Below are 27,500 nucleotides of genomic sequence, written 5' to 3'. Positions count from 1 at the left end.
ACGTGAGCTTTTTGCAGTTATTTCAAATAATTTTGGTACACAAAACCTGCAGACAAGATATCTCCTATTTAAATGTATTGCCCATCCCTGGCTGCAGAGCATGTTGTCTTGTGTTTATCAGAGGGAACAATTCCAAAATGCTTTGAGAAACTCAATTGTTATCATTGTCTGAAGTTAAAAAGACTACACCTTTGTATAGAGCTCTGTCAAAAGAAATCCTGCTGCTTATCATAAGCACGTACTTCCCTGAAGTTCCTGTTTTTTTAGGAGCTTTATTAATTGCAAGTGTTGTTTACTAGAGGAAAGCCGTGACTGAAGCTCTAAAACAAAGAGAATAGTTGCAACTTTAATCCTTTCAATAAGCCTTTGTTTCCCATTGACTAAAAACTTCCTAAAGGAAGTAGAGCTGCGAAAATCCAGGAAGGAATTGGATTTGCCAAATTTTGTTCCTACTTGGATCTAGATGCAAAGGCTTTGTTATTCATTGTACAAATGTTTTAGCAAAAAGAGAATGATCAATTACAAAAATACACTTTTGCCAAGGTTGAAATTATTAATAGAAGAGCTTTCCCTGTCACAGAAGGCACACTATGAACTTACATAACCTACAAAATAAATAATATATTAATACTTTAGCTGCTCCTGCATTTTTTTTTCTTCAGTGGCATGGTTTTTTTTTTCTTTTTGTTATCTAAGGCAAATTTGGATACTGGCCTGACAATCATACAAGAACCTGGATAAGTAAACAAATATGGAAAGGACAAAATCAAAGGCAACCTCTTAATTAAATTAAGCATGCTTTGCAGCATCCCAAATAGGAGAAATCTTCAAAATCCATTTCCATGACAACAAGTAACTGCACACGAAAAAGTGTGCTATTGTGGCAATAAAGCTGAATTCCCCGAAGACCTTTCAGAGACACTACCAATTTGTTCTGTATTTTTTCCCCACATGCTCTTTTTATCTCTGCACCACTTCATGCTCTCTAGGTTTTAACTTGCCAAACAAGCAGAGACTAGGTAAATATGTTCTGATTTATTCCATAGGGCAGAGGTTGTTTTAATTTTATCTTCTAAAATAATTTGAAGGTGATTCCTATCTCCTCCCTAACAACACTGTGCATATTGCAACTTTTGATTTCCTGGCCAATAGTATACTGGAAGATTAAAGAATGTTTGAGCCATTTTTACCATTTTACCATTTTTGTAAGATGCTGTATAAGGAAAGGTTATGGAAAGAGCTGACTACTTTAACTTCTTGTGGTTTCAGTTGTTGTTTAGCATGTTTTAGTAAAGTCAGCTAACTATTTTAACAAATGTCAAAGGTTTGGCCAAGCTTAGCTGCACAGCTAAGTTGGAAAGGCTTGTTTCAGCAGGCATCAGCTGTGGTTTAACATCACACCCACCTCTGTGTGCTGCTGGCTCCAGCATCCTGATCAGGCTGGGCCCGAGCAGCAGCAATTGCCTCTGGATTCCTAACAAGACTAATTTATGGCTCTGCTGTGGAAACACCCACATACCATTTGTAACTTGAAACACATATAACTAAATCTTGGAATAGCTTTGGTTTATGATATTACAGGTGCTAAAGCCTAAGTTTCAGGGGATATATCAAAAATAATTATTCACAACATCTTAAACCTTCCTCTATGAATTTCCTTCATATAATAGAGATATGCGGGATACAACTCCAAAATCACTGAAAAGTGTTTTTATAAGATCAAATTGTAACAGGGAAAGAAGTGAAGCGAAGAGAAAAAAAGAGATTTTCTACATTCCCCTTTTCATCACAACAGTTGACAACCCCCTCCCTTCCTCGAAGATGGGAAAGCCAATTTTAATTTAAACTACAAACTGTTGACCAGGCCTCAGCTTGGCTTTGCAATTCACTATATGCCTGAGGGATAAATTATTTAGCATTAGCACATGGTATGTCATGTCTTGTTACTTAAGTGGAGGATGGCCTCCATCCAGCTGCACCCCCGGGGCCCCCCGATTGGCTGTGGGTGATGTCATTTCCATGTGCTAATCCCGGGCCAGGCCCCTGGGGACAGCTCTGGCCGCTCCCCCTGCGCCTCCCGGGCGGGCTGGGCTGGGCTGGGCTCTGCGGGCACTCATCGTGCCCAGGTTGAGCGCAGGCACTGCCCCAGCGCCCGGCTGGCACTGCCCGCGCAGAGGAACGGGAGGTGCTGCCGCACCTGATGGTTCGCGTTCCTCACAGGGCATTCCTAATCAATTCGGTGAGGTGGAAAACACTTTTTTAGCTGCATACCCAAGCTGAGTGGAGGATTTTGAGGGGTTTATTTAGCCATATACTAAATTATTCTTAATTTCAGTGTACTACAGATTTTTGCTCAAAAAAAACCTGTTTCCACACTGCAGGGCAAAGGGACCCTGCACAAATGACCTGAGAGCATGAATTCTGCGAAATGCTTTTTCTGGAAGTTTGGCAATGGAATAATTAGCCACAGTGCCCTTTAAAAGGCCGTGTTTTGTTTTCAGTTAACACCCTCATTATATTAAAGGGTTTTTCCTTCAGAACCACCTTCAGGTTATTTGCCCATGAGAGGAAATACTCATGCTAGTCACCATTGGAAGGCTCCCAGCACAGCAAGAAGGGTTACAGGGCTGGTTCCTTTTGATTGAATTTCACAGCAAAGTCGGTGAAATGCCAAGAATTACAGAGCACCTCGTCGTGCAGGTGGTACCGTCTGCTCCGTGGTGAGGCACAAGATTTGCATCTGTCTGTTAGTTCAGGTTCAGGTTGAGCAGTGGTTCTACGTGACAGGTAACAAGAGACACAACCGACACAGAGGAACACACGTGCTTTGTTGCTGTTACAGTAGCATTTAAGCACAATACACAATACCCCGCCATCAGAACTTCGTTTCTTGTGGTGAGGAATGAAAACTGACAGTGATTTGCCTTCTCTGTCACTGAATCTTAATTCTTTTCAACAGTGCATGAGAAGAAAGGATTTTGTGAAAGCTGTGCGGTCTCATGGTGAAGTGATAATTCTCTGAGACAGAGGCATAAGGGGAACTTTGCAAGGGGATTCCCACGAGAAGAGATGTTGAACCAATACAGTACAAAATGCTGCAAAATAAACAACTGTAGGACAGGAAATGAAGAACTCTAATCGATACCGCAAAAGGGATTAGTTAGTCAAATGTGAAAATTCAAACCTAGAATTTAAATCAGGACCGCTAACTCTTTCTTGCCCTGCACATAAATAAACAACCTATAGATTCGCCAGCTGCATCCAGCTTTGATTTCTGTCATTTCAGAGCTGGCACCTGCAGCCAGCCCTGGCTCAGAGCTGTAGCATTGCTCCAAGCAAGCACCCAGCTGGAGGGAAACACCTGCATTTGCACTATTGCTCATCCTCTCAAAACTACCAGACCTACTTGTAGCTCACTAATAAACAGCTATTTATAAAGAGGGTCATTGGGCAAGAGCTTGGAACTGCTGCTACCAGGATAAGTGCTGGGAAGCCACGTTTGCTGGCATAATAGAACAAAAGTGCATTTTGATTTGGCTTCACACTTATTAGCTGGCCACCTCACAGTCCAACATGTTTATATGCATATAATATCTTCAAGGTGGGTGCCAAAAGAATGGTGCCAGACTCTTTTCGGTGGTGCCCAGCAGCAGAACGAGGAGCACTGGCCATGAGGTAAAAAAAAAAGTTTCATGTGCAGACAAGAAAGAACTTTACACTGAGGGTGCCAGAGCACTGAACAGCTGCCCAGGGGGGTCGTGGAGTCTCCCTCACTGGAGACATCCCAAACCCACCTGGACACGTTCCTGGTAACCCTGCATTGGTGGGGGGGTGGGCTGAGCGATATCCAGAGGCGCCTTTCAACCCAAACAATTCTGTGACTCTCTGATGTTACCTCCGGCCACAATGCGATGGACTCTGGAGCAGGGCGAGCGAGGACCACACCCACCCTGCCTCAGCCCTGCCCAGCCCAGCAGCATTCGCCTGCAGCGCGTTGGCAGTACCCAGACCGCCAGGCTGGGGGCGGCTCCCTGAGGGGACGGCGCTGAGGGGAGCAGAACCGCCCTGAGGGCAGCGCGCGCCGGGGGCAGCTCTCGCGATACGCTCGGCCGGCGCCGGGCGGGGCAGGGGCGGGCGCGGCGCTCTCGCGAGAGCCGGGCGCGCGGAAGCGGCGCGGCGTGTGCGGGGCTGTGCCGTGAGGCAGCGTGAGGGAGCGTGAGGGCCGCCGCAGGATGCCGAGCGCCGCCGGCCGCGGGCAGGGCCAGGACCGCCGCCCGGAGAACGAGGACTCGTCGGCGGCTGATGTGGGTCTCCGCAGGGAACGCGGCGGGCGCGCTGTTGAGGCTCCCCGGGGTGGAGGGGCTGGGCCCAGGCGGGGTTTGGCCGAGCCCGGGGGCACAGCTGCCTCTGGCTTTACCCTGCCTGTCCCCCCGCTCCCCCTTCGCCGGGCCCTGTGGTTCCCTGAAGAGCTCTGCTCGCCCCAGGAGCACCTGGGCTGCTCCTGCTGGCCTGGCAGGTGCTTCTGCCTTGTCAGTGAAGATCACACAGCAGTGCAGATAAACTGTAGGCCTGTGCTTCTTCAAGAAGAACAAAGTACTAAAAATCAGCATCAGTTCATTTTGTTGTAATTTTTGCTTATTGTTGCATCAGCAATAAGGAAATGCAAGTATTGGTGGCTCCCCTAAAGTTACAAATACGCCATAATTCATCAAAAGTGGACAAGCAAAGACCCTCCCCAAATAAAGTGTTTAGCAGGAACTTTGGTTCACATATTGAATAGAATAAAATAAATAAACCAAGGGATTTTGTTTGGAAATGAATGGGAAACCATAATTGTGATATTTTGATGAAAATTGCTTTCCTCTGTGCCTTACCTGGAGGATTTTGTTAATAGTTCAGTTCCTCCGGCCTGTGACAATTCAGTGTGCCTGAATATGGGAAGGAAATATTTAATCTCTCTAACATAGGACTCAAATATTTATTGAGTAGGGTCTTTGTAGAGATAATGACACTAACTTTTTGTGTACCAAGTAGTCATCATCATGTATGGTTGGTGTTGCTGGAATTATTTTTTTTCATCCCAGCCACAATTGTCTTCTCTCCCTTTTGTATCTCTTATGAGTCCAAAATGCATTTTTTTAATATTATTGCTAATTATTTTGTGTTCCCTCAGTTAACTCTGTGATGATGTTGTTCAGTTTTTTTGTGTGTGCTTCTTTGATATGTGTTTCTCACCTCCATTCTAGGACTATGCTAAGGAAAGATATGGAGTGTCATCAATGATACAATCCCAAGACAAACCAGGTCAGTTGAAAAGGAAAAAAAGGTTTTGCAAGAGAGGGGGAGGGAAAGAAGGAAAAAAGAAGTTACCTACCAAGTATCTTCAATATTCCTTGAGAAATCATTTACCAAACCTTTTCATTCAAATTCCACTGGCATTTCCCCCCCTTATTGGGATACATTGTGAGACACTTGCATTTGCAGTGCCGTGTCCAGTTTTGGGCTCCCAGGGCAAGGAAGGCATTAACATTTTGGATCCAGTCCAGTGGAGAGCTACCAGGGGAGTGGAGCACAGCAGCTGAGGGAGCTGGGCTTCTGCAGCCTGCAGAACAGGAAGCTGTGGGATGATCTTACAGTTTAAATCTGCTTAATGGGAGGGTGTAGGGAAGATAAGGCCAGGCTTTGAAGGTGTGTGGTACTTGGACTGGAGGTCATGGACACAAGTCAGAACAGGAAATTGAGATTGGAGGGAAGAAAAAAAAAATCATGAGTATGGTTGAGTATTGGAACTCAGCTCTGGATTGAGAGGAATCTCAGTTTTTGCCCTTGCCTGGACCGTGCCTTAAACAGTTTGTCAGTTTTGTGTCTGTTCATCACTGCAGACTATTTTTAAAATTATTAAATTATTGTCAGTTGTAATGTGCTGAGTCCTGAGATGTCAGATTTTTTTCTGTGTTTGAAGTAAGTTCTGCTGTGACTTATTACAGCAGTGCTCTCTGAGTATGATCTGTCTGCCTGTGCAGCCTTCCATTTCTCCTGAATATGGGCACCAAATCTATTAATATTGGATATTAATATTTATGGGTTTTATCGGTCACAGAATTTAGGAAATTCTGATTTTCTCCTGTTGGGGAATTGGGATTCAGGAAAACTTAGCAGCTAGAGAGCAATCTCCCAGGCCAGTATCCCAAGGAATATTAACCTTGTATTAAATTCAGTGCATGAAACGTTAATGAGGGAAAGTAACAGACTGGCTTCTTGTAGCTTCTTCACAGTAAAATGTAAAACAGTAACATCATCTGTGATTAGGTGATTTTTTTTTCTCCTTTGAGTGGTTGTTTTGGTTGGTGCCCCTTTAGAAAGGGAATGCAGAATGTAGGGAAGAGAAGCAGTCACAAGAGCACTCAAAGGTTGAAAACAACTGAAGGGGAGCTTTATATCAAGAATGAAACAGGACAGACAAATCAGCAGACTGCATTAGCAGTGATTGTTGAATAAAATCCATTCTGGCTGCCAGAGAAAGGGAACTGGAGTTGAAATCACATTGGAAGCAGCCCAGCTCTGTGTTTCCTCTCCTGGATTTGCATCCCAGAGCAAATAACTGTGTGGGGGACCTGAGCTGGCAGATTGAGATGGCAGATCAAGTCCTGCTTTCGTGGAGAAAGGCCAACTGTCTCATATTCAAAAGAAACACTCAAAAGTACTGTAGAAAAAAAAAGTATTTTGAGAAGGAAAATGGTGAAAGCTACAGGAAATTATGTGAAAAAGGCTGAGTGTCATATTTAGTTGTGTTGTCCCCTTGACCTTTCATCCTTGTTTAAAAAAACTTCTCAGTGTGTGGGCAATGTTGAGTTTTCCATTAGGCTTAAAATGCAATGTATGGCACTCCTGCTGTTCTGTATTTTTTAGAAAGTGGTTATCCAGAACACCAAAATTAGATAAAAATAAAGAATAAAATGCATATAACAAAAAAGCTGAAGATCAGCCTAGTCCCTTCCTTGAGACTAACGCACTTTCACTTACAGATTCAATTGTTCCTGCCAGGGAGAGCTCCTGTCAGAGGCTTCACAGGAGGATGAGATACACACACACACACACACACACACACACACACACACACCTGTGCCTTCTTTCTTGGCCCACTTGAGTCTTTCTTCTACTTAGTTGGCTGCCCTGGCTATCTGATGTTCTTGCCTCCTGTCATGTCAGGTCTTTAAGTCCTTCCTGCTAGCTTGAGGCTATGATTGCTAGTAAAACTCCATTTTTGGCCATTCCTTTTTTTTCCCCTTCAGACCCATTATCTCACATCCCTTCCCTGGAAGCTGCTTTCATCTAATATTGCTTTTGATTTTCAGTTTTTTATGTAAAACTTGCCTTTTTCAAATTTTTCCAGTACTTTGAAGATGCTGGCACTGCACAGAGCACAAATATTGATCATAGTGTTCTAAATTCCATGATGCAAGATAAATTATCTTGGTAAACAGGTTGATGTGACAGGAAGAGAATGGGGTCTGGAGATGAAAAAGTATTGTTTTATGTATCCCACACAGTTTTTTTTAACTTTTATCCTCTCCTCCTATGTTTAGAAGAGGTTGGATTTCTGAGAGAAAAAAAGGACAGATTGGGCTATACATTAAGGGAAAAAAGAACTGGATTTGGGCAGTGTCAGGAGGGAAGCAAAGTGGCATAGTTGCTACATGCAGCTCATTGCAGAGGAGCTCAGTGATAGGAACAGAGGCAATGGGCACAGTGAACATCAGGAATTTTTTTTTTTCCTGCGAGGGTGACCAAGGATTGGTACAGGTTTCCCAGGAAGAGTTTCCCTTCTTGAGAATACTAAAAAAACCATCAGAGCATGATCTCAGACAGCTGGCTCTATGCTACCCTGCTTGTGCATGGCATTGGGTGGGATGACTTCCAGAGACTCCTGCCAGCTTCATCTATCCTGTGATTTTGTGATCTGCTGTTGGAAGAATGGGCTTTATGATGTCACCTTGTGGATATTGTTTATTACCCTTTTTATGAAAGGTGAAATAGTTTCTAATAATTAATACCATATAACAATTTTAGTGCTAAATACGTCTTGTTTACCCTTGGTGAAACATGAACTGTTGGGTGTCCAAAATACTTTAAAAAATATTTATCTAGTGCAGATGGCTCATGAAACACTGAGGATCCGTGAAAGCTGTAACACCTCCTTCCGTCTTTATTCTTCCACCTAGAAAATGTTTTGACTTTGTACCAATACAGTTTCAAGTTGACGGAGGTAATTTTGACTGTCTGAATATCAACTCTTAGAAATGCTGAAGGTTGTGGATTGTGATGGTTGAATGTTTCCTATAGCACTACACAGAGTTTGAATATCAGAAATTGCTGGCAGAGGATAACATCCTAATTCCCATTTCTCCCTTCCCCAGCAGACCCACACTTAATGAATATATTTGAGTCAATTTCCTGTCACATTTCTCTGTGCACTTCCATTCTGTTCTGGATTTGATATGTATCTGTGAAGAAAGCTGCAGTGCCCTGACATCAGCTAATAAAAGTTTTCAATCCACTAGAATCCCCAGTGCAGAATAATAGGCTTGCAGGGCAAGCTGTGACTGGTATTCAGAGACAGAAGGAAGGAGTCCAGAGCAGCAGATGGTAATCTGGAGCAAAAGTTGTTGTGTTTTTCTTTCCCAAAACTTTAGAAAAGTTCTGTCAGGAAAAGACTACAGTGTAAGTGTCTTGGCAGATTTAATGTTTGAAATGAGGGAGAAGTTTATGAGGAAAGAATCATGCAAGGAATACCAGCATGCACCTAGCATGATATTAGGATGTAATGGTTGTATAAATTTTAAAAGTCCTGGTTTATTTAAAAGTATTTTCCTTGATAACTTTTTCTCCCCTCTGCTATCCAAAATTCTGTTCTTTCCAAGCCATGCAATTGTTGTTGTTATCTAGCTTTGCAGCTACATTGGATTTGAAGGATTCTTCTGATCAGTCTTGGTTCTGACAGTGATGGTAGTGCTTGATCAGGTTGTCAGAGAGATTCTTTTAAAATGGATGTTATCCATTCAATACAGTAATACTGTCATTGCTCCAAAATGCTGTTGTTTTAATAAAAATAAATATTTTTAAATTTATAGTGTACATTTATTTGTGATTTCTTTCTGTTCTTTATTTTAAATACTAGTTATTTTACAGTTATATTCATCCTACCTATGTAAGATAGATACAGAGAATAGTCGTGTACTCTCTGAGCCTTTGTTTTTCTGGGTTCAGCCTGGCAGCTTTGACCCTGCACAGTGCAGCAGGGCACACATCCCTTAGGCAGCAGAAGTTCAGACTAATAAGTGCAGGTAGTGCAGTGAAGTCCTATCAAAGCCAGTTTAGTCATGCTGGGTGCTGCCATCCGTGAACTGCAGTGAGTCTTGCTGTTGGTAAAGTGCAGTTTGACCCTGTGTGAGTCAAAAAATGAACAATTTAAAGCTACTGCATCAAGTACAAGTCACTAAGAAAGGAAATGGGATTTTGTGTGTTTTCAGTAAGTCAGTTATGCCGTTGATACAAAACAATGTTTTGGATTTATTATCAATTTTATCAATAGCAATGATAGAAAGTGCATTTGGAGTTTGAAGTGAAAAACTGTTTTAAGATGTGTGGTTTTTTCTGTAATTCAGATCGAGTTTTGGTTCGCATAAAAGACTTGACACTGGAGAAGGCTGATCAGGAGGTTTGGGTTCGTGGCAGAATTCACACCAGCAGAGCTAAAGGTGAGAGGCCTCCAGGGTTTTTGGTTTTATTTCCTCATTTCATTAGTACAACCTTAATGTTTATTTTCGTTTCATGACCTGTTGCTTATGTCTTGCATTCAAGAAAACTTTGACACCTGGTTACTCAGGGTTGCCTCAATGTTACTTTGACTGGTTCTTTTCTCTTTTTCCACCTCAATTTTTCCCAAAAGGGAAAAGAAGATTTTGGTTTTAGCTGTGTGGAAATCACATTGTAGTTAAAGTGAAATTTTTTTTTACTGTATTGCCAAATAATATATGGACAGTTGTAAATAATAGTCATTTTAAAATGTCATCATTCTCCTTAAGGTGTTAATAGTTGTAGATAGATAAATAAACACTTCTAAGCTTCTACAGTGAAACATACTTGTATTATAAATGTATCTGTTGTCAGACAGGTCATATTTCTTCTGCTGCACATGTATGTTTTCACCACACCTCTTCTTTGACAGGAAACAAAAATCTGTTAAAATTCCAAAATTTACTTTTTATTACCTGTATCTAATTATATCGATTCAGACTTCAATAAGAAGCATCATCTTTCTTTAGCAAGACAAAAGGGAAACCCTTTTGTGGATTCTCAGCAGTGTGGGCTGTTACCCTTGGCTGTCTGACAGCCATATTTCTTCCCTGGGATCAGAAGTTCCCTCTGGAGACCAGGTTGCCATATGCAAACTTCAATAGGCTTTGGCCCTTGCAGTTGACATCAGATGCTGACAACTGTTGTGCTGGTTTCAGTTATGTTTGGCAGCTCTGTAGATATAAATAACTTGTATTTCCAAGAATTGAAAAAAACAAAAAGCTTGAAGAAATTATCTTCACAAATGAAACTTAACAGTAGTCTTAAAATTGGGAGTGATGCAAATTAGGGGAGAGAATCCAGTACAGAATATCATCAAGATACCAGATTCATTTCTCTTTTTGAGAATCCATTTTCTTAAAACATGTCCCTCTTAATGAGTGTCTGTGCTGCGGTCGGTTAAAATAAGAAACTGCATTAAAATACATACATATGATGCACATTTTAATTTGTATTAGAATCTTTAAATTTAAAGAATACTCTGTAATTTCCTCAGTAATTTTGTAATGGAAATCTCTCAGTTAATTAAAGAAATTGTCAGCTCTAAAAGCTGTGAAAGCCTTGGTCATTACATCATGAAGTTGTTCAGACAGAAGACACGCCATCTGCTTTAAATGTTACTGTTGTTACTATCATTATATAAATGAGAGTATCCTTATGGCTTTTTTTTTCTTTTTTTCAATTAGGAAGAGTTCAGGCTATTAACAGAATTCAGGATATTAGAAGCAGGTACCTGTGCAGAAAGCATATGAAAAGCAATGTAAAGTTCTGTGGTTTTTGATTGCTCTCTGTAATATATTGATATGATCTTGTATGATACATACATTCATGTCAAAAACACTCAAACATCTCTGTAACAAGGCAATATGAACTTGAAAGAAGCTGTTGTAATCCTTCAGTTTTGTTTTTGGTGGAAAAACAGTGCTTATTTTCAAAACTCTTTAACACAACCTCAATAATGAAAGCAAAAGGAATTGATCACGGCCATGAATGATCTGAATTTATTGATAGTGTCTCTTGTTTCCTCTTGGTCTGACAACACAGAACAATTCTGACATTCAGGGAGTGCTGCTAGGGAATGCCATATGCTTGTTTACTTAAGCTTTGGGGAAAGAATCTTACAAGAAAAGCAAATGTTTAAGAGTAAAAAGTAATATTAGCCTTTCCCACACAAAACATGGCACTATTCCTGCCACTGTGGAAAGGAAAGCCTTGCAGGAAACAGGAAAATCATTCACAAAAACAAGCTTTAGTTTTTCTCAGAAACTTGAATTTGACTCCTAAATAACCAGTGTAGCCTTTATTTAACCCTGTCTAGTTCTGACCAATAAACCAAAAAAAATTAATGGGAACAACTGCAGATTCCAGCTGTATCCTATAGCAAGTCACTCATAGAGTCTGATGGAAATTAACTGAAGGATGTGTAAAGAATGGGGTGTTGGGAATTTCTGTGGGTTGTACTAAAATTAAAGTGCACAGGGCCCTGTGGTTTGTATCATAGATTGAATAAATGTTATTTCTGGCCTTATTTTAAAGCCAGCCTAATCTAGTGATCACGTTTATCATTGAAAAGCCCTTGAGAAACTGGTCTGGGTTTGGCCAGGCAGCTGGGACCTGAAAATAGATTTTGGGTTATTAATCCAAAGGTCTAGGAAACATCTGAAAATAAGAATTCCACCAAGAGCAATTTAAATATTGGGCCAAATTTAATTAATAAACCATGTAAATTGTTCTCTTTGCTGGCAAATGTAAGTAACCATCATTTAATTTGTATAACCAACATTTTTTTACTCTGTACATGTTACTTCCCTCTATCCTTTTCTTTCATAAGGTCTTGTGTGATTTGGTACTTTCATCCAACACAGGTGGTGGATTACTGGTTGGTTGATGTGCTTATTTTTGATGGAATCATCTTATTTGTTCAGTGCCTGAACATTCTGTGCATTTTACCATGTCAGATGTTTTTAACCAAATTTTTTTTGGAACTTTTTGTCTTTTCAGCATTCTTGTGGGACATGGTATGGGGTTTTTTTAATAGTAACTTAGAGTAGTTTACTGTTGGTACCATGTCAGATGTTTTTAACCAAATTTTTTTTGGAACTTTTTGTCTTTTAAGCATTTTTGTGGGACATAGTATAGGTTTTTTTAATAGGAACTTAGAGTAATTTACTGTGGAAAGTGTGTAAATTTGGTGCTGTACTTTTTACCTAAACCCTGCATGAGTATTTTAAAACACATAAAGAAGATCCCATTGTCCAAATCTTTTCTTACTCAGATGCTTCCTTTTCACATCTCTTGATCTGGAAAGGCTTCTAAGCATGAGCTAGATTTGATTATGGCTGGTCTTTTTGATACTTTATTTTGAATGCCTTCATCTCTCTCAGGAAAAGTTCTCTTCCCTCTTGTAATCTTTGTGGCTGGGATATTTTAACCAGCCCTGTGAGTGAGGTCCGTTTGATCACTTATCTTCTGTGTGATTAGAAGTGGTTGCATTCTGCAAAACATCCTCTGCCTTCATGGAAACGGCCACTGTTACTCATGGCAAAGACATTTGAGCCCTTTTATAACGCAGATATTCATCAGACTTCCAGAGTTTGGGATCAAGTACAACCACCAGACTTTTGGATGAGGATCTGAGCAAGCTGGGCTTGGAGAAGATGTCCCTGCTTGTAGGGGATTGGACTGGATGGCCCCTAAAGGTCCCTTCCAACCCAGGCTATTCTGTGGTAGCAGGTCGTTTCATTATTTCCCTGTCTTATAGTTGAGTTACATTGTAGCTGTATTCAGCTGTGCATTTTTTTCTTGAACAGCTCATACATCAGTGCTGAAACTTTGATCATATTTTGCTAAATTGTTCGTTACTAAAATAATGGAGACAAATACTATCTCCTAGGAAATAATGTATCCAACCACACAGTAAGAAACACTGATGTCAAAGATGTAAAGAGATGTCAAAGATGTAAGATATGACTCCCTTATCTAAAGAAACTCAGCATATCATACTGTACTTTCTTTGTTGACTTGCTGGATCTGAAACACTGCCTGTATTTTTCTAATTTAAATCTGTTATTTAATGTTTGCCTGCAAGAAATACATGCATCTGTATCATATTGGGTATTGCAGCCTCTGGAATACAGAAATACTTGTACTCTGTTTTCTGAAAATATGTAATTAATCTTGTTGTATTTTTTGTTGTAGGACAAGATTAGTTATTTCCAATAAATATAATTCATATTTAATAATATTTTGTACTAGTTCCGTATGTTTGCTTTTATTTCCATGAGATTGTGTTCAAGAGTTCTGTATTTATTTTCTGTTACTCTTAAATTGTCTGTAGCTATGTGTCAGGAATGGTAACCTGCATAATTGCAAATGAAAACTGCAACTGGTTTTTTAGTGTCAGCTTTCATGTTAGGTATGTGTTGGTTTATTGGTTTAGAGTCTAAGTCAGTAACAACAGGGAAGTAGCTGTCTATAACAAAACTTCTGGCTTCTTCCTATTCTCACCATTTCAATGGAAATGTTATGACTGAGTCAGAACTTGGGGTTTAAGTCATTGCTGCCTTTTATCAGATACTGGTCTGACAGTGAAACATTTGTTGTTAATTTCTCTCTAGGAAGAAGCATTTAAAATTGCCATATTTCCTTTAAACTAAGTTAAGGAATAAATGATTATTAGAGATGTGAGAAGAAGTATGTAATGATTGTAACTGTCAGCTAAACAGATTAGAAAGATCTTTGTTGACTTGGAAATATTCATTTTAAAAGTCAACAAAATGCACTATGTTATTTGTACATTATTATTAATTCCTATTAACTTCTTTTTCCCTAAGCTGTTCATGAATAAATTGCTCTTACAGGAATTTTTAATTGGGTCTTTTAGGTTCTTGTCATTCACTAGATTCAATACTCCTTTTGTTCCCCTTCATTCTCAATGTGTGGTGTATCATAGAATGATCATTGTTGGTTTAGTCCTTGTGGTGCAAAATCAAGCCCAGTTCTCTCAGAGCAGCTTTGTAAACTCTACAGCTTTGATTTGAGAAGATGAGAAAGAACTTATTTAAAAATAGTTTAGACTTGAAGTAGTTGTGAGCAAAGAAACAAGGAAAAGTATGATGTATTTCTTGCACTTGAAGGAAAAGTTACTTTAAAAGTTAGGATTTGTTGTTTTTCTTTTGTCTCAGTATTCTTTATCTTGGAAGGCTTACTGTTATTTTTAGAAAATGACCATTCAAATGTTTATAGATGTAAGGCACAATTATTTAATTTATCTCAGTGTTTGTGTGTGTGTGTGTGTACATGCACAGCTGAGGAGTTTGAAGCATCTTTTTGGAGGGGGGGCAGTGATGGGTGGGAGATGCACAGTCTTAAAAGCTCAGTTTATATTTAAGTAGTAAAGAGTTTTTTCTCATTCACAAAGACCTCGAGTAACTTGTCCTTAATACACCTGTGTTGTTTCTCTTTGTATTCAGGGAAGCAGTGTTTCTTAGTCCTGCGTCAGCAGCAGTTTAATATCCAGGCTCTTGTGGCTGTGGGACAGCATGCAAGCAAGCAGATGGTAAAGTTTGCTGCCAAGTAAGTAAGCAATTATATCCTGTTGTCAGAGTAAACAATGGTGGGAACCAGGACTCCCAGGGGTTGGGACCATTTTCACACATTAACATCAATGCTTCGTTTGTTTTAAAATGTAGTTATTTAAATTGTCAGCTCTCTATTGCTTTGAATACATTATACTGACAAAAGATAAAATAGAGAACAGGCTTGAAATTCATTCTGAACTGCTGAAGCAGCATTCTCTTGCCATAGACAACCTACATTTTCTTCCAAGCTGGCTAACAAAAAGTCTGGCAAGCTGAGCTTAGTGGGACACTTCATTTGGTGTGTGGTGGTGCTGTGTGTCTGCACATGTTCAGCATTTTTCTTCTACCAGACTTGCAGTGTAGTAATACATTTTACACTTAGAACTGATGTGAAGAAGTCTCATCTTGCAAGTGGCTTCCTGAGTTGAAGAAATTAAAAGTAGCTTCTGTGCACTGGGTTAGTCTTATCTGCACCTTATTTTTGGCACTAAAATTTTAATTAAAAAAAAAAATTTGGTGGTGTAATATTAGACTTGCCAGTTGAAAAAATGTTTGTTGCAGCAATTTTAATTCACTTATTTGGTTTGTTTTGTTCCTAAAGATAAAAAATAACCTTTCTCTTCTGTTTGCCTCAAGATTTTAATTTCAGGTTGTTCTGTAATAAATAGGCTTGTGTGACAAATGTGTTTAACAGTAGAGATTTAATCATGTCTATCTACTTGTTCACAAATAGAAATGTGGATTAATTCTGCAGAATATGTTTAGCATGTGGCACTTGAGTTGCTTCTGTGTAGTTCTTGGCACTACTCTGATGCCTGGGAAGGGAGCCCCCACTAATTAGCTGCAAAAGTGCTACAGCCTTCAACCTTCAATATGTCAGGGAGGGGAAAGATTCATTATAGTGGAGACTTCCAGAAGCCAAGTTAAGAAGGTTGGGATAATGCTTCTGCTGATGGGGTTCAGGGCAACAGGAAAACAGAACCAGCAGTGTTTGTTGTTTGGCGGTGCTCAGCGCTGGCAGTGCCAGTGTGAAACATGCTGTTCACAGGTGTTTAGGAGCCAAAGTGAAGTGTTCTGTTTCTTCATGAAATGATTTGTTCTCTCCAGCGCTTGGAATCTCTGAAAAGAATTAAGTGTATAATGTACTTGTTCCCTAATTCATCTCCCTCAAAACTCCCAACAGTCTGCCTGTACTCCCTCGAGAAACTTGTGCTGCAGAACACTGGAACAACTCTTAGAGTTGTGATGCATGCTCTTCTCTTCTCCAGTTCTCTCCAATATCTCTCTTTTTCAGTTTTCTTCATGGTTCTTCCCTTCACAGCTGAATTTCTTGCACTTCATGATTGGTAGATCTTTGTGGTTAGGAACTCATGAGAGGAAACTGGTCTTTACTCTATTTTTCCATATGCTGACTGCCACTTATAAACCTTCTGTGATGTTTTTTTGTGATTCACTAATCTTTTTTTATTCAATTAGTTTTCTGCCAGATTTAAATTAGGTGATGGAGGTCCAGAACTAACAAGGAATGGTAAGCAGTGGAAGAGGGTATTTGGAAACAGGAGAGGGTAAAGCTTCTTTCTCTTCTGGCAGCAGTGAGCTGTTAAATCAGGCAGAACCTCATCCTTAGGTTCTTCCCAACTCCCTGTCATCTTCCCTCTTGATGAGACAGACTTGAATTCTCAGAGTAGCCAGACTGATGATGTTTGTACTGTGTATTGACTTCTCCTTCTGCCCCTTTTTTGGGATAACATTTGCTAGCCAAATCCTGGTACTTCAGTCTCACTTAATTCGTAGCATTCATGTTTCCCTTATTATTTGTGCTTCTGAATGATTACCTGCTCATCATCATGTTCTCTGAGTGGTGTAACTCTGGTACAGCCTTCTGGATTTTCTTCTGGGGGTTTGCTTTTGGTTTTTTTAACACCATTAGTGCAGTCATCTTTTCAGGATTCCTTCCCACCAACAAACCTATTTTATTAATATCCTGCCATGCTCTCACTTTTTCCAGTGTTTCATCTCCTCCAGTTCTGTCTGCTGTTGGCACTGCAGCTGCCTCTTGTCCTTCAGAGGCTGCTGCTGTTCCCTGCTGGTGAGTGCACGTGGGGTCACTGTGTCAGCAGCACCTGAAGCAGAGCCCCAGTACGTGCCTGTCCTCAGTCACTTCCCTGCCTGCTTTCACCTGCTCTGCAGTCATCCCATTATTTCTAGCAGATGAGGCTGGGCTTAGATGTCTAAAAATAACTATCCTGTTTCCCTCTCTTTCTCAGTGTCTTTTTTTATCATCTCGTTTCCTACGTGTTAAATGAGGAAATACACATTTTTTGAAGAAAACATTTAACTCAAATATCTTCAATTTCAATTAAATTTTTAAATACTTTCACTGTATATTTATAGTATATAAACTATATTTCCCATGTGCTATTTTTACATATTTTCATACTGTGGCCACAACTTCATTTAAAATAGTTTGCAGAATTCTGGATCTTGAATTTTTAATTTAGTTGATTAAATAATGATCTTTTTTGTACAAATTTTCATAAATTATAAACAAACTAGTTCCTCTTTCAGATATTGGCACATGGAAACCAAGAACTTTCATAATGTTCTGTGGTCAGCAGCATTCATACAGTAATTACCACAATTATCATTAGAATGTGAGTTTTTAGTGAAAGATACTTTATAGTGGTTCAACTCAGGTTTACAAAGAAATTTCTGTGAGTTTAACCATGAAAAGTTTCAAGTTGAACTTCCAAAACAAACAGCACAGAGCCAGTTGAGATTCTGGATTGGCAGCTGTGGAATTGTTCTTCTGTCTTTTATCAGAAAAAACAATTTAGCCCAGTCCTGTAAGGGATGCTGTACAAAAGAAACAGTTAATTGTCTCTTTTAGAGGTGCCAGTTAGTAATTTATCTTAGTAATTCATCAACCTGCTTTTTTCCATCCAGCATGGGGTGTGGCTGGTTTTGGTTTTCTTTCTCCTTTTCTATCTCAGCCTTGAGCCTTTCCCGCCACCCCTCTGCCAGAGCCACGTGAGCTCATAGAGCAGTTGGGAGAGGTGGTTAACAGTTCTGATTTAGCTGCTCAAAAAATTTGCCCTTGCACAGGAAGTACCTTGATGGATCTTTGTAGTAGACTAGAGAGTAAAAAGGCAGCAAAGAGATTAAAATGAAGGGGGGAAAAATTATTAATTTGTATGAAAATAATTCACAATGTAGAAAAATATATGTAAGTTCTTTAGCTAGATAAATTGATAATACCAGGAAGACTGCTGGATATTGCAGGATGTTTTCTTTACCCATTTATGTATAATTTTTATATCAAAAGACTGGAGGAGAACGTCAAATTGCAGCTAAATTTGCTAGTGACACACAAAAATTGGACTGGTAAATAGGGATTCAGGAGTGTGTAGTAACCAGGGTTCATTTAGAATAATCACTTCAGCGCTCTTCATTGTGAATTTGTACCTAGGGATTCAGGAGTGTGTAGTAACCAGGGTTCATTTAGAATAATCAATGCTCTTCATTGTGAATTTGTATATTTGTGATTGTTTGGTCAGATTTTATGGCTGTTCAGGATTAATAAATAGAAAAGTGCAGAGTGAAATGTGAGGTTGTGATAGATAACTGACTTGACAGGGGCCCAAGCAGTTCTGTGACTTCTGGAAAACAGCATTAATGTAATATGTGCGTGGTTTTAGGCAATTCTGGAATATTTTGTCCACTTCTGTTGTCTTTGTATCTGAATACATGTTAGATTGGAAAAGGTTGATGGTGAAGTTGCAAGAAGAAATGATACATGGTCAGGCGAATCTGCCTTCTGTGAGACTAAGGAAAACTGTTCTATCCTGGAGAAAGTAGTGAGTGATTTAAATCCCAGTCTGGTGGTGCTATGCAAGGTTTTCTGCCAGAGGGGTTTTTTACATTACAGATACAAAGGTATGACAGGATGCGGTGAACAGAGGATGAAATTAGAGGAATTTAGAAAGGAAATAAAGTGTAGGTTTTTAGTGAAAATTATTAAAAATTCATTGTGAATTTTGTTACTTAAAATCTTTAAAAGCAGATTGGCTTCTTTTTTCCCCAGAAGATATCCAGGTTCAACCAAGTGTTAGAATGTTGGTATAAGAAACCAATCATTACATTTAGAATGAAGATAACAAGAACAGGTGTTTACCTGGCCTTTTTGTATACAAGGTCAGATAATTTTCTTTCAGGGAGCATCATGCATACTTGCTCTATTTATGCAGACAGGATTACAGTTGCTCTTGTTGAGTACAAAATGTTTATAGTCTTTACTACTTAAAAATGCACTCCTTTTTTGAAAATAAATCAGTGCCTTCACTTTCACTGGCATTCAGGTAAAGGATCATTGATTATTACCAATTAAGACAATTATTTAATATTTTTAATTTAATGATGTATTAATGTAATTTGTGCAGTCTTCTTACAGAAAGGTATTGAAGAAAAAACAACAAAATGCCAGAATAAGTATAGGTAGTATAGAAGAAGTAAACATTTTCTATTTAAAGTCTGTAAATAACCAAATTTCTTCCTATTCTTTGGGCTTTTGACCAAGAAAATGTTGATTGTCATTCACTTTGGGAGGCCAGCATAGGGTTCAGCTTGCAACATGAAGCTGTTGATGAAAGATGTTGTTATAAGGACTGCAAGAATGCAATCCTGTGGTTAAAAGAGAAAGTCTTGGCTAATAGACATGCACCTAATTAAAAGGGACATAAGGCATCTAGTGGACACTTTAGAAATTATAATCTTGATTGTTTTTGAACATTACAAAATACAAAATAGTTTCCTATAAAGAGAAAATTTTTATTGTTGGACTTCATGAGTCTATATACTTAAATATTAAAACGATGTAAAGATGTAATTTGTCTTTTCTTAATGCCTTTTGCATCCTACTTTAGTTTCTAGTCCCTGGTAATATTAATTAGAGGTATAACTGTTGTTGTCCTTAATGGAAATGGTGATGCTTTGGCATGTTTTTCTGCTACTTGTTCACTTTTGTTGGTATTAAGGGGCTTTTTGTTACCCAGGGGAATTTTATCAAAAATCACCTAGATTCCTGCTGCTGTGGAGAATGCTTTGCTGTAGTTACTGGCATTTTATTAAAACATCTTGTTCCTTGTTGTAACTTGAACTGAAAATGCTATTTCAGTCACATCCTTGGAGTTACCTGTTGGGATCAAAGCAGCACCTTCCAGGTTTCTGTAGTTTATGTTTGATGCAGTGTTGTGGACTTCAGACACTTCCAGCTCTAGGTCTTGCTGAGCATGGTTCAAACAGAACTCAAAACACAAGCTTTTATTTTCATGCTGGATTAAATGTGGAGTTTAAATGAGGAAAAGCACATTTTTTAATTATCAACTGAAAGTTTAGAGGAGATGATGGATGTTTATAAATACAAAGATGGTCACATGCAGTAGGACCCTTCCTAGTGCTTTTGCGTGCCCAGGCAGTTACTTTGGTTACAGAGAATATTTGGTTACAGAGACCTACACAGTTAGGAACTCAGTTGAAATACATCTTAAAATTGTGGCAAATGTAGTGACTAAGGAATGCTACAGATTTAAATATGTTCCAGATCAAGAAACCTGTTGTAATTGCAATTCCAGTGTAGAAATGGAAAGCTCAATTTATTCTGTATGCAAAGTTTTAAAGTTGTGCAAGTTTGCAAAGCAACATTGCAGTTCAGTGATGTAAAAGTCAGTTTCTTCCTGTATTTTTAACCTGATACCATTTTGCATGTCTTGAATTCCTTGCATGTTCTGATCAGAGCTCTGTACAGACTTCACTAACAGTTCTCATCCGTGGGATCACCAATCTAATTAAGAGTCCTTACAGCACATTTGTATTTAACTATTTTTTTCCATGGCATGGAGAATTTCCTTCAATAAGTTTAAAACATTATTTTCTGTTATTACTGAGAAGGCTTTTATTCAGCAGATTAGAAACTGCTATTTTCAGTGAAGACAGTGCTATTCATGTCATTAGTAGTGTTTTCTGGACATTTGCCAAAATGTTGACATGGAAAAGGAAGCAGGAAAAATAGAAAACTTTTTAGGGAAAAGTTCACATAAGAGTAAAACTTTAATTCTTTTAAACATTCACACATTTGAAAAGCAAAGGGAAATTATGGTTACTCTTACTGGTTTAGCATCATATATTGTCATAGATGATCACACTCTCTTACATCCAAAGCACTGTATTGGTTCCACAGTCTGTGAGGAGTTTCAAACAGAATCATTTGTCATAGAAGGTACTTGGAAGCACTTAGTGTCATTTCAATTATCCTTTCTCATATTTGTTACCTCTGCTAAACTAATGGAAATGGAGGCTCACCCATAACTAAATGGATTCTTATTTAAAGCCTGCTCTTAGCCTCTGCTTTGTACAAATTTAGTCATGATTTGAGCAGCTGTAGCTCTTCCAAAGTGTAAATGTGCCAGAAAAACACGCTGTTCATGAGTTTAATGCAGTACATGGAATTACCTAATGGTTAAGCAAGTCAAGCATATGAAGCATCCTTGTCTGTATTAACTTTAGAGCAGCTAATAAGTTCTATCACCTGAAAGTATTACCATTAAAAAAGTGTAATCAGCTGAAATACTCGAATTTGGCTTTTTATTTTTTAGTTAATTGGAATTTACTTATAGTGCCGCTGGTAGGTTTTGAGAATTTGATTCTTGAATTTTCCGTTGTTACTTTCATATCATCAGATTTTTCAACATTTTTATGTAAACTAAAAAAAGTGCCAGCCTTGCAAAGTTGAGGGTTGTTAATGGCTCTTTGCTTTCCTGCTTTTAGCAGTGGCCAGCTTGTCTGATGACATCCTCACTCACATCTTGCTGTTTGCAGTTAAATTGTGGGGTCTGATGCTTTCCTGCTGTCCAAGGGCTTAGGTGGTCAAGTGATGTGCATAAAGTGCCTTGCAGCTTTTCAAGAAGGACTCACAAGTGAAAGATTAATTGTAACATTAGTTTTCCTAAAAAGGAAAGTAGTATTTTTAGATATTTGGCCTCTTGTGAGCTAACAGAGAGACACAGTGAAAATATATTTCCAGTGAGGGTGAGATGATCTGTAGAAAAGTGCTGGTTTAAACTCCAGTACCTTAACTGTGTAAATAAAAACTGCTCATACAAATTCTTTTCTGACTTCTGACTCTTGAGGCTTTTGTTATTGTTTGCTTATAGCACACATTCTTTATATCATATATTTGGAAGACTTTCAGGATGGTGTGTGGTGTTCAAATGTACTATTAGTGACCGTTAGTGGGGAGCAGTTAGGATGTCCCCTGTCACAGAGAAATTACTTTGGAGCATCTTGCATCTTTCAGTAACAAGTCATGTAGTTTAAACAAGCTGAACTGGTTTTGATTTTCCCCTTCAGTCCTAGGACTTCCCTTCAGTTTGTTGTTCTGCTGGTGAAGACACATCTTGCAGATAATTGCATCAGCTGACACATAGAAGAGTGTCTGTGGCCTAGAAAAAGAGCTCTGCCACTTCTCAGTTTGTGCATAAACAACACACAGAGCAATGACCTCAGTCATAATTCTTTCCCTCTCAAATTTTCCATCAAGCTTGAATTCATTGTGGCTGGGGATATTTCAGCAAACTCCTTTATTAATCAGTTATTAGATATAAAAGTACCTTCAGATCCTTGACTCTGTTCTGTTGTTCAGCAGTCCATGCAGTGCATGAATGCTCAGTGTGCAGTGGAACTTACTGAGCCTTCTGTCCTCTCTTTATTGCCAGCATCACCAAAGAGAGCATTGTGGACGTCGAAGGCGTTGTGAGGAAGGCATATCAGAAAGTTGGAGGCTGTACTCAGCAAGACGTGGAGCTTCATGTTCAAAGGGTAAATTTTTGAGCAAATGGAGCACTGGTTAATGGTTTGGTAGATTATCTGTTGAGACTGTCTGTCTACATACATGAACTTTGTCAGTAAGGAATCCCATGTCAGAGAAATAAACTGCTTTAAACTACGAATTTCAGTGTTTTATATGTAAAAATGAAACACTTCTGGTTTTAAGATACTTGGAGTTTATATTTCCCAAATCTGCCATTTGAATTATAGTATTAAGTAAAATAAAGTATCTCTCTAGAACAATTTGGCTAGAAAAGCTTGTAATTCTAGTTTTTGATTCTTAACTGCAGTAGATTCTGGAATAAAAAGTCTGCTTCTTTTTAAGTGCAAGTCGGGAGTTTCTTCTTTATCGGAGTTACAATCTTCCCCTCAGTACAATGGACTGCAATACATAATTCTCACAGAAATAAACTCTCAGTGGCTTAACAGTATGGAAACTTTTGAAATCTAAAGTTCCTGGAGCTTGTGCTGTAGGGCTGGAGGAAGTGTAACTTTATAATTTGTTTAAATAGAAAGCATATTTAAACCTTTATGTAATATCCTTTTCTTTTAAAGGTTTTTAACTAAACTGTATGCCTACAATACAGCTGAAACCCAGTCACCTCAGGATTAGAGCACAATGGCTATTATAGCAGTGAGGTAAATCTTAGCTAACAGCATTGGGAAAAATCTGCAGATTTTGAAGAAACATATTTTAATATGTGTGCAGATTATCCTATGCTTGATTTTTCTGAGAGAACATCAAATTCACTGCTCCTCTAGGAGCAATAGTAGACCATAAGGCACAGCAAGGTGGTTTTCATTCTCTGATTGTATTTTAGTTATCTCATAAATTTTTGAGTCTGAAATAGCTCTTTCAGCTGTATTCAGATAAGTAAATGGTACATTAACAAGGAGAAGAAGAGGATGATCTTGCTGGAATCAGAAACTAAAACTCAGTGAAATCTGGTATATTCAGAGCTGGCATTCATGCCAAAAGGCTTGTCCCTCAGGCTGTATGAACTTGCTCAGTCTGGTGCTTCCCAGAAGAAAAAAAAGATACTTCAAATCTTTCAAAGGGAAAGCAAGAACTAAGCGCTTCAGTATTGTCATGAGAATGCACAGTGTATCTCAAGTACTGGAATAAAATCACAGCCCTAGAGCCAGTAGCCGATGCAAACACTGTTTCAAGTCTCTGCTAGAAATATGCTTTTGTAAATCACACCTCCTTTGGAGCAGAGCCTCATGCTATTTCTGTTCTCTCTCAATTTCAGATCTATGTGATCAGTTCTGCTGAACCCCGGCTGCCCTTACAGCTGGATGATGCTGTTCGACCAGAAGTGGAAGGAGAGGAGGTGAAAACTTTGCATCCTCAAATGCTTTTTATTGTCTTTGTAGCTGAACAAAAGCACGAAAGCCAAGCAACTTCCTTAATGTGGTGATGCTGGGGCTTTGTTAGGTTTGCATTTTACTTCCTTTGTGCTATCCAGAACTGTGTTCAACATCTCTATAGCTTTGGTGTCTGCTGAACTGCAATTGAAGGTCAAAACCAGAGGGTTTCCAATCGTGTGTGTGTGTGTCTGATGCATCCTCATAGTTGGCTTCTGCCTGTGACCTCTGGGAGAAGTTACACCTTGAACTTTTCTATGCTGCCAGTTTGCTCTGTGTTCTTTCTAGAATGATCTAGATGTTCAGCTTAACATAGAAATAACCCTTTGCTTGTAGCCAGAGGGTGTTTTTCTCCATTGATTTTGGTTTTTTTAAGTTTTGTTTTTGTTTATTTTTTGGATATGTGTGTATTCACTATGTGCTTTTGTGCAACTGTTTAGGATGGAAGAGCTACTGTAAACCAAGATACAAGACTGGACAACAGAATCATTGATCTAAGGGTAAGAAACATGCAGTGATGCAGGCTTGCATGCACGTGTTTATTCTTCATATTTCTTATCCACAAAGCATTGAAAGTCATGGATTTGATGGAATTGTATTGTTAGCCAGAAGAAAAAGTAACAGTGTGTTTTTGTGGTTTTGAATGGTACTATAAAAGCACAGGATTCTGGAATCCTAAATCTTCACCTTTATTGACATTAATTAAAGAACATATATTGGTAGTTCAAAGGCAAATTATGATTTGACATGTGGCTGTGTACACCTGGGCTGTTTAGCTTCAAAAGTCAAAGGTGACTGAATAAGGACAATTTAGAAACAACTTTTTTTTTCTCAGAAGTGTTTTTGTTATCCAAAACCTGTAAAGAGCTTGAAGATGGAAGTTCTGAGTTTTAACAGGCTGTTGAGGTGCCGTAATGCGTGCCTTGCCAGAGAAATTTACCAGCCCATAATACCAATCTCATTGTCTTTGTTGTTTCCACAGCATTCAAGTATTTTCCTTTTTTTCCTGAAACAGCTTTCTTTATCCAGGTCATAGAGACCCAACCTTCTGTGAATTCATAGACCTCTGAAATATTTACCATTTCTAATCAGCAGCAAGATACTCTTTACTAAATTACTTACAGAACTTAGATTCTTTTTTTATGAAACAGCAGCTAACACTTAAGTGTGTAACGAACTAAGCATTACTGACTTGAGGCATCTTGGCCTTTTCCTAGGCTTTTAGCCATTTTAGGCTCTCCACAATAAAATTTTAGTCAACACTGAATGAAGACTATGCTTAGCTCATTTTTTTGATACCTAGTACTGCCTTCACAGTTCTTGATAATGGCAGTTTCTCAGTAAATCAATCTTTGCACCTGAGAAATGAAACAAAAAAGTAATTTATGGGAAGATTTGGAAAAGTTCGGGCACTGAGAGACTTAGAGCTTTTCAACATCTGATCTCCTTATTTCAGCAACTAAAACTACTTATGTCAATTGTTTTACTTGTACCAAAGTTAATTGCCTTTCACTTGACTTTATGTACCATACTGAATAACTTCAGTATGTGGTTACTTTTCAGGGTACTCAGTATCTCGTCATATTGGTCTCTTAATGTCTTAAATTAAGCCTTTAATGAAAAGAATTCTATACTAATGATTGAAAGTGAAAATCATTTGGAGGATCATCAGCTTATGATAGTGCTAAGATAGCATACTGAATTGAAGGGAGAAATCTGGGATGCTTGAACTGCAGGCTTTACTTGAACATCTGGTGATGAATAAAAATAACCAACAGCACTCCAGAGAAACCTAAGAAAATCCATTATATTGAAGAAACACCTGTATAATAAACTGAAAGGAGCCATGAGGCCCAAAGAGAACAAAGAAATTATGCAAAGGGAATGCTTTAATTTAAGGGAATTTAAGCATTTAAGAATGCTGGTGAAAATGGCTTGGAGGTATCCTTGGCTGTAATCAGTTGAAGGGCATCTGCAGAGCAAAGCTGATGAAGGTAAATAGTAATGGAAAAAGATGGGAGACTCATGCCAGAATAAAAGGTGGAGATGGAATGGAGAGGGCTGGACTAAAGTTCTGCCCCTGTAAACATGCAGTAGTTCAGCATGACCATCCCAATACTTCTGAAATATCTTTGTCAGTAGAGCAGTAGGACATTAGAGATGCTGTGGTGGTCTGTTCCTACAACTGTGGGAGGAAGTCAGCTAGATTATATAAATGTATAATCTAGCCCCAGATTTTAAGGAAGACAGAAGTCACTGAACATCAAAAATGTAGATGTTGCTATTTTGAGAAGGATTTACCGAACTAAATGCATAAATCTCGGTTAGGCTCAGACTAAAAAAAGTTGTTTGTATGCAAGTAAAATAATTTGTGTCCATTTAAACACAGTATTTAAAGCTGTGAAGTAATTAGCTAATTTTAAATAGTGGTTAACAAAGGAGTTAACTGGATAGGGCCAAGTCATGATGAAGTGGAACTGGGAAACTCAGTTATTACATGAATGAAAGAAATGGATTTCTGAAAATAACATCAGTCCATCCAGCTATGATGTATACCAAGGAAGGTTTTATTATCATGCAATACAAGGAGTGTAATTAATGATAAGGAAATTACATTAATGGAGATGAAGGATGCAAAGTATGTTGCAAAGATTGCAAGACTTCCACTCTTGTGTGCATGTGGAAATAGACTGAGTATTGCAGTGAATTATTGCCAATCTTGCATTTTGTTTGTTGACAAAGATCTCTCAAAAGTGTCTCATAATTCAGTTTTTTTCAAGGTTGGGGGTGGGAAATACTCTTAAATGAGAAGATGCCAAGCTACTGCTGTAGTTGTTATTGTGAGGTATGGAGAGAAAATGGTGATTATTTAGGGCTAAGGGATTGTGAAAATAATTTCCAAAGCATGATTACTGGAGAAGAATGAGTCTGTTCCTGGTGGGTTAACTCATAAAATACAGATCCACACCCTTGGAGTAAAAAAGTTGGGATTTTAGAGAAAGGTAAGAAGAAAGACCAGTCCTTGTATGGACTAGATTTTCTTTCACATAACCACAGGTGACTGTGAGGAAACCAATGTTGACCTAAGTATCTGTTTTTCACAATGGCTTGATGAAAGTCAAACCACTTGATCATAGGGATGTTTGATTTACCATTCACTTAACAACAGTTAAAAAGGGCAAAGTAGAGAGAGCACTGACTGTGTTTTTAAATCTTTACTTTTCTGCTGTTCTGAAGTTTCACTGAAGTATTTGGTGGTGTGTAGACTTCTGTCTGTAAAAAGACTTGCAGAAGCTGTATTTAATGAAGTTCTGT

General features: G+C 38.7%; 1 protein-coding gene across 1 annotated transcript in view; it reads left to right on the top strand.

Moving 5' to 3' along the window:
• Positions 1-4,128: 4,128 nt before the first annotated feature.
• DARS1 (aspartyl-tRNA synthetase 1) overlaps positions 4,129-27,500 on the top strand; it is a 35,871-nt gene continuing 12,499 nt past the window's right edge. The window contains exons 1-7 of the mRNA XM_039698343.1: positions 4,129-4,304; positions 5,247-5,304; positions 9,666-9,758; positions 14,829-14,931; positions 22,706-22,808; positions 24,071-24,151; positions 24,626-24,685. Of these exons, the coding sequence (XP_039554277.1) occupies positions 4,233-4,304; positions 5,247-5,304; positions 9,666-9,758; positions 14,829-14,931; positions 22,706-22,808; positions 24,071-24,151; positions 24,626-24,685 (570 nt within the window). The 5' untranslated portion in view covers positions 4,129-4,232. The remainder of the gene's footprint in view (positions 4,305-5,246; positions 5,305-9,665; positions 9,759-14,828; positions 14,932-22,705; positions 22,809-24,070; positions 24,152-24,625; positions 24,686-27,500) is intronic.

Source organism: Passer montanus, unplaced genomic scaffold (assembly GCF_014805655.1).
Source record: "Passer montanus isolate IOZ18808 unplaced genomic scaffold, ASM1480565v1 scaffold1, whole genome shotgun sequence".
Taxonomy (NCBI): domain Eukaryota; kingdom Metazoa; phylum Chordata; class Aves; order Passeriformes; family Passeridae; genus Passer; species Passer montanus.
This window is presented reverse-complemented; position numbering and strand designations above follow the sequence as displayed.